Source organism: Procambarus clarkii, chromosome 85 (genome assembly GCF_040958095.1).
Source record: "Procambarus clarkii isolate CNS0578487 chromosome 85, FALCON_Pclarkii_2.0, whole genome shotgun sequence".
Classification (NCBI taxonomy): Eukaryota; Metazoa; Arthropoda; class Malacostraca; order Decapoda; family Cambaridae; genus Procambarus; species Procambarus clarkii.
This window is the reverse complement of record NC_091234.1, coordinates 23,517,485-23,525,901: the sequence shown is the minus strand read 5'-3', so window position 1 is coordinate 23,525,901 and position 8,417 is coordinate 23,517,485. Positions and strand designations below refer to the sequence as shown.

The 8,417-nt window shown below is 40.6% G+C and overlaps 1 protein-coding gene across 1 annotated transcript in view; it reads left to right on the top strand.

The window, feature by feature from the left end:
- The window catches only part of LOC123746739 (ankyrin repeat domain-containing protein 17), a 298,429-nt gene that overhangs the window by 42,644 nt on the left and 247,368 nt on the right, over positions 1–8,417 (top strand). Inside the window, 1 exon segment of the mRNA XM_069316838.1 lies at positions 7,068–7,363. Within this exon segment, the coding sequence (XP_069172939.1) occupies positions 7,068–7,363 (296 nt within the window).

Genomic DNA, 8,417 nt, shown 5'->3' with positions numbered 1-8,417 from the left:
GCATTTTACCAAATCACCTCATTCTTTGGGGCACACGTGAGGAACACAAATGCGAACAAGCCTGAATGGTCCCCAGGACAATATGCAACTGAAAACTCACACCCCAGAAGTGACTCGAACCCATACTCCCAGGAGCAACGCAACTGGTATGTACAAGACGCCTTAATCCACTTGACCATCACGACCGGACATAATGAGGTGATAGCCTAAGCTATTTGAACCACCCCACCGCCGGCACTCGGATAGTAATCTTGGGCATAGCATTTTACCAAATCACCTCATTCTTTGGGGCACACGTGAGGAACACAAATGCGAACAAGCCTGAATGGTCCCCAGGACAATATGCAACTGAAAACTCACACCCCAGAAGTGACTCGAACCCATACTCCCAGGAGCAACGCAACTGGTATGTACAAGACGCCTTAATCCACTTGACCATCACGACCGGACATAATGAGGTGATAGCCTAAGCTATTTGAACCACCCCACCGCCGGCACTCGGATAGTAATCTTGGGCATAGCATTTTACCAAATCACCTCATTCTTTGGGGCACACGTGAGGAACACAAATGCGAACAAGCCTGAATGGTCCCCAGGACAATATGCAACTGAAAACTCACACCCCAGAAGTGACTCGAACCCATACTCCCAGGAGCAACGCAACTGGTATGTACAAGACGCCTTAATCCACTTGACCATCACGACCGGACATAGTCACGTCTGGGGTGTGAGTTTTCAGTTGCATATTGTCCTGGGGACCATTCAGGCTTGTTCGCATATATATATATATATATATATATATATATATATATATATATATATATATATATATATATATATATATAATATATTAGTATATTTTGGTAGCAGTCTTTCCTGTAGACATATATTATTAAATATGACCGAAAAAGTAAGATTAATAATTCTAACACAAATTTTCTCTCTTATGTTTCTTTTCACTGTTGATGGTAATTCAAAGATCAATTCTCCAAAATTCATTTTTTATTTCTAGACGCGACACTTGAGCGCTTTTCGTAAAACTTATTACATTTTCAAAGACTTTAGTTTACAAACACGCAACTGAAACTGAATAGAGCTTGCACATTTTCGAGTTTATGTCTACATTTGGGTGAGGTTGTGCAGAATACCCCCGTTGAAGAGCAGAGGTGCAACAGGTACTCTGAGAGAGAACTCTATCAACATCAGAGGCCCGAGACTGTTCAACACGCTTCCACTACACATAAGGGGCATAACTGGCCGACCCCTCACAGTGTTCAAGAGAGAACTGGATAAGCACCTCCAAAGGATACCTGATCAACCAGGCTGTGAGCAGCCGCGTCCAACAGCCTGGTTGATCAGTCCAGCAACCAGGAGGCCTGGTCGACGACCGGGCCGCGGGGACACTGAGCCCCGGAAGCACCTCAAGGTAACCTCAAGGAGGTGGATGAGGTGAAAACAAACTTTCAACAATGGGTATTAAATTCAAACACAAGACAGAACACGAAACAATGGGTATTGAATGGAAGTAATTGTAGAAAGCCTATTGGTCCATATTTCTTGATGCTTCTATATTGGAGCAGAGTCTTGAAGTGGGTGGAATATAGTTGTGCATTAATTGGCTGTTGATTGCTGGTGTTGACTTCTCGATGTGCAGTGCCTCGCAGATGTCTAGCCGCCTGCTATCGCTGTATCTATCGATGATTTCTGTGTTGTTTGCTAAGATTTCTCTGGTGATGGTTTGTTTTTGGGAAGAGATTATATGTTCCTCAATGGAGCCCTGTTGCTTATGCATCGTTAAACGCCTGGAAAGAGATGTTGTTGTCTTGCCTATATACTGGGGTTTTTGAGGCTTACAGCCCCCAAGAGGGCATTTGAAGGCATAGACGACGTTGGTTTCTTTTAAAGCGTTCTGCTTTGTGTCTGGAGAGTTTCTCATGAGTAGGCTGGCCGTTTTTCTGGTTTTATAGTAAATCGTCAGTTGTATCTTCTGATTTTTGTCTGTAGGGATAACGTTTCTACTGTCAATATCTTTCAGGACCCTTTCTTCCGTTTTATGGGCTGTGGAAAAGAAGTTCCTGTAAAATACAGTGGTACCTCGGAATGCGATTGTCCCTGTATGCGAGGTTTTCGGAAGGCGAGCAGTATTTACTCCAAAAATTTGTCTCGGAAGGCGAGGGTTACTTTGGGACGCGAGTTTGTTGATACGCGTACAGGCCGACCTAGCGCGTGGTGGTTCGGCGATCGTTGCCCCTCCGCCCCTCAGTTTACCATTGTCTCGCGCTCAGTGACTACCCCCACATCAATTCTTCTCTCGGATTTTCAGTGTTTTGTTGGATTTTTGGTGATTTGTCTATACAATTTGTTATTATATATCTCACCATGGGTCCCAAGAAAGCCAGTGGTAAGGATAAAGGCCAGAAAGCTCATGTGAGGATGACAATAGAGGAGAAACAAGAGATCATTCGGAAGCATGAGAACGGTACACGTGTTGTTGAACTTTGTAGGCAGTACAACAAAGCCACATCAACAATATGCACTATACTTAAGAAGAAAAATAAGATTATGGGTGCTAAAGTGGCAAAAGGAGTAAGAACATTAACGGCACAAAGACCACAAATACTTGAAGAAGTGGAAAAGTTGTTATTAATTTGGATACACGACAAGGAGTTGAGGGGTGATAGTGTTTCGGAGGCCATTATTTGTGAGAAAGCCAGGGTGTTGCACGAAGACCTTCTAAAGAATACCCCTGCAACGAGTGATGCAGATAAGAAAGAGTTTAAGGCAAGCAGGGGCTGGTTTGAAAAATTTAGAAAGAGAAGTGGTATCCATAGTGTTACAAGGCATGGGGTTATGTGATGTGATTATGGAAGGGGACTCCCCTTCCAAACAGTAACTCCTCTCCTCCTCCCCCCTCCTCACCATCTTCCATACGCCTACAGCACTCGACAGCAAGGTAAGTAATAACTGGAACACAGTTTTGTAGGTTTATTTAGATGAATTAGGTAAATTAGGTATAAAAATTTAGTTTGATGTGGGGTTTTTGGGGTAGTCAGGAACGGATTAATTCATTTCCCTTTATTTCTTATGGGGAAATTAACTTCGGAATGCGAGTTTTCGGAAGGCGAGGCGTCTCCAGGAACGGATTAAACTCGTATTCTGAGGTATGCCTGTAGTCTAATAGGGGGTATAGGTGTTGTGTTAGTTGTCTCTTCAGAGGTTGCATGGCGTTTCACTTTCCTTCTTATGATGTCTTCCACAAAACCATTGGAGAAACCGTTGTTGACTAGGACCTGCCTTACCCTACAGAGTTCTTCGTCGACTTGCTTCCATTCTGAGCTGTGGCTGAGGGCACGGTCGACATAAGCGTTAACAACACTCCTCTTGTACCTGTCCGGGCAGTCACTGTTGGCATTCAGGCACATTCCTATGTTTCCTTAGTGTAGACTGCAGTGTGGAAAACTCCGCTCATTTCCATGACTGTTACATCTAGAAAGGGCAGCTTCCCATCCTTCTCCATCTCGTAAGTGAAACGCAACACAGAATTCTGCTCAAATGCCTCCTTAAGACCGACATCACCTCAGCACTGAAACAAGGATAATCAAGAAACTAACAACGTTATATGGAGGACCTATGGCAATTCCACGACCAAGAGATGGCTTCCTGAACCTTGCAGGAATCAACCTCACTGAGGACCAAGTCACTCCTAAATCTGGGTATAAACTGTCACATTATGTCCAGACCGAGTGAGATGGCCCGGAAAGTGGAGTTGGAGATTCTGTTGGACGACATATTCGACCTCGAAGCACAAAAGGAGGTCACCACCAAAGATACCTTACAAGCAGAACTTATTGCGGAAGGAGGAAAGAATCGAGGCAACTACAGAAGCACCATACTGTCCCCCGAGCTCAAAGCGGCAGCTAAGGGCCTTCGTGATAACAAGGAGATAGTTGTCAGGAGAGGCGACAAGTCGCCAATATACGTCATTCTTAAAAAAAGACGAGTATCTGGCGAAAATGAACCTCATACTCTCTGACCAAACTAAGTTCCAAAGGGTAACGAAGGACACTACAGCCGAATTGAAAGCAAAGGTCAACAAACTGATCGAAACTGTGAACGCCAAGAAATCCGGACTCCACCTGCCAAAGATCATTGGGGAATATGAACCTGGATATGCGTATGGAAATGTCAAGACACACAAGCCTGGAAACCCACTTCGGCCAATCATTAGCCAGATACCCACACCCACGTACAGACTGGCGAAGCGACTCAACGGCCTGCTGACTCCTTATGTTCCTTGCGCCTTCAGCCTGAAGTCTCCAAAGGAATTTGTGGACTTACTGCGGGGCACACGGGCCACAGGGATAAGAGCCTCGTTGGACGTAGAATCGCTGTTTACCAACGTACCTGTGGACGAGACAATCGGAATGATAGCCGACAGAGTGTATTGTGATCCAGCCTGTACTCCTCTTGACATGCCAGAAAGTATTCTGAGGAAACTACTCCAAGCTTGTACTAAAGAGGCACCCTTCTTGAGCCTGGATGGGCACATGTATAAGCAAGTAGATGGGGTCGCCATGGGTTCTCCCCTAGGTGTCCTGTTTGCAAACTTCTACATGGGTACCATCGAGCAAAAAGTCTTAGTCGACATGAACTTGAAACCGGCCATATACTGCAGGTATGTTGACGACATTTTTACACAGGTACCTGATGTCAGACATCTGCAGGAGCTGAAGGAGGCATTTGAGCAGAGTTCCGTGCTGCGTTTCACTTAAGAGACGGAAAAGGATGGGAAGCTGCCTTTTCTAGATGTAACAGTCATGGAAAAGGGCGGAGGTTTCCACACTGCAGTCTACACTAAGGAAACAAACATAGGAATGTGCCTAAATGCCAACAGCGACTGCCCTGACAGGTACAAGAGGAGTGTTGTTAACGCATACGTCGACCGTGCTCTCAGCCACAGCTCAGAATGGAAGCAAGTCGACGAAGAACTCTGTAGGGTAAGGCAGGTCCTAGTCAATAACGGCTTCTCCAATGGTTTCATCGAAGACATCGTAAGAAGGAAAGTGAAAAGCCATGCAACCTCTGAAGAGACAACTAACACAACACCTATACCCCCTATTAGACTATTTTACAGGAACTTCTTTTCCACAGCTCATAAAACGGAGGAAAGGGTCCTGAAAGATATTGTTAATAGAAACGTTATCCCTACAGACAAAAATCAGAGGATACAACTGACGATTTACTATAAAACCAGAAAAACGGCCAGCCTACTCATGAGAAACTCTCCAGACACAAAACAGAACGCTTTAAAAGAGACTAACGTCGTCTATGCCTTCAAATGCCCACTTGGGGACTGTAAGCTCCAAAAAACCCAGTATATAGGCAAGACAACAACATCTCTTTCTAGGCGTTTAACGATGCAAAAGCAACAGGGCTCCATTAAGGAACATATAATCTCTTCCCATAACCAAACCATCGCCAGAGAAATCCTAGTAAACAACACAGAAATCATCGATAGATACAGCGATAGCAGGCGGCTTGACGTTTGCGAGGCACTACACATCAAGAAGTCAACACCAGCAATCAACAGCCAATTATTGCACAACTATATTCTACCCACCTCAAGACTCCGCTCCAATATAGAAGCATCAAGAAATATGGACCAATAGGCTTTCTACAAACACTTCTATTCAATACCCATTGTTTCTGTTCTGTCTTGTGTTGATACTTTTAATACCCTATTAATATCCCCTCTTGTTCTGTCTTGTGTTAATGCCACATCACCCCTCCCACCTCACTCAAATGTAGATATAAAATCAGAGATACGTAAGTTCTAATCAGTTGTGTATTTGTGAAGTCTTTGAAAATGTAATAAGTTTTACGAAACGCGCCCGTGTCGCGTCAGACTAGAAATAAAAATGAATTTTGGAGAAGTGATTTTTGATTTACCTCCAACAGTGAAGCGTAATGTACGAAAGATTGAGAAAATTCGTGTTAGAATTATTAATCTTACTTTTTCGGTCATATTTAATAATATATATATATATATATATATATATATATATATATATATATATATATATATGTATGTATGTATGTATGTCGTACCTAGTAGCCAGAACGCACTTCTCAGCCTACTATGCAAGGCCCGATTTGCCTAATAAGCCAAGTTTTCCTGAAATAATATATTTTCTCATTTTTTTCTTCTGAAATGGTAAAGCTACCCATTTCAATATGAATGAGGTCAATTTTTTTTTATTGGAGTTAAAATTAATGTAGATATATGACCGAACCTAACCAACCCTACCTAACCTATCTTAATAGGTTAGGTTAGGTGGCCGAAAAAGTTAGGTTAGGAAGGTTAGGTAGTCGAAAAACAATTAATTCATAAAAACTTGGCTTATTAGGCAAATCGGGCCTTACATAGTAGGCCGAGAAGTGTGTTCTGGCTACTAGGTACGACATATATACATACGTGTGTGTATATATATATATATATATATATATATTTATGTATTATATATATATATATATATATATATATATATATATATATATATATATATATATATATAAAATATATATATATATATATATATATATTTTATATATATATATATATATATATATATATATATATATATATATAATACATAAATATATATATATATATATATATATATATATATATATATATATATATATATATATATATATATATATATATATATATATATATATATATATATATATATATATATATATATATATAATACATAAATATATATATATATATATATATATATATATATATATATATATATATATATTTATGTATTATATATATATATATATATATATAAAATAAATATAAAATATATATATATATATATATATATATTTTATATATATATATATATTTTATATATATATATATATATATATATATATATATATATATATATATATACATATATTTATATATATATATATATATATATATATATATATATATATATATATATATATATATATATAAATACTTTATATAGTTTCTTCATCCTCAGATCTGGAAGTACTTTGTCATCTGACCTCCAGTGATTCTTGTTCACTGGACGTAGCTGCAGCTGCCTTGACGCATATGGTCCTAGAAACAGTAGGTGGTGCAGCAGCAGCCACAGTGGGAGACAACAGCAGTACACCGGGGGATAGGCAGCGCACCTTGGTGGAGGCTTGCATGGACAGGGATGTACTAACTGTTCGCAGGCTACTTGATGAAGGCGGGTCTGTTCATGAGACCACAGAAGAGGGAGATAGCCTACTGGCTCTTGTTTGCTCTCTAGGATATTACGAAATAGCACAAGTAAGTTACTTAAACATCATTTCTTTCATGTTTGTATAGGACTGGATCATCATATATACAAGCATATGTTGGAGCATACCATCATACCTGGTATGCTCCAGGTATGCATCCATTTTTTTATATAATTGTTGGGGGGGGACAGGAAGCCAGAGTGTATGTGTTATAAATTTAAGAGCTGTTATGGGGGGTATTGAGTATTATGGAGAAGGGCCAGCAGTTAGAATCAAGATCTATCAGAGTTAGTGGCTTGTGCCACTAACTCTGATAGGCCCGGCCCCCCAAGGAACATAGGTTCCTGTTTATGCTTTAAGGTTTTAGAACAGATCCGTTGTTTGGGATACAGTCATCTACGCCACTACAACAGGAGTAATGGATACACCCCAAAAACTAACTTATTAAACCCTCCTAATGACACCCCCATATACATTAAAGAAAATAACAATAACTACCACACTCTCTTACTTTAAAAGCCTTGGTCCACTTAGGCAGGTTTTACAATTAGAACAAGCTAGGGTAAAGTCTACTAGTGAAGAACTTGAAAGCTTGAGGCAGCTTGGGGTAATGAGGATCACGTGGGACCCTATCACAACACAACACTTAGGGATACCCAAAACACTGGTTTATACAGTACTACATATCTACACAAGTCTGCCAAGCCTAGCAGTTAGCATGGTTACACATAAAGGTACTTAACTTTGTAGTTACAGGAACTTAAGGTAAGGGAAAGTGAGGAGGAGGAGGAGAATCAAGGCAGAGCCCCACAGGGAGATCTTTACACCACACCGCCAGACCAGAGGAGGAGGAGCCAGCGACCAGTCGCCGAGCTCCCGAGTTGTTGTGGTTGCCGGGAAGACCCTAATCGATTGTGCAGCTTATACACATTTCAAATCTTCACCGACGTACAATACTGTTTACTTTACAAGTTCTAAGGATAGTTAATAATTACTTCACTGTTATACTAAATCCACAACAAGCTCAAGAGTCTGAATGCTCTGTGCGAACAAGATTCGTCTTACGTCTGGCAAGGAAGATAGGAACGCGCATCAACAAGTGC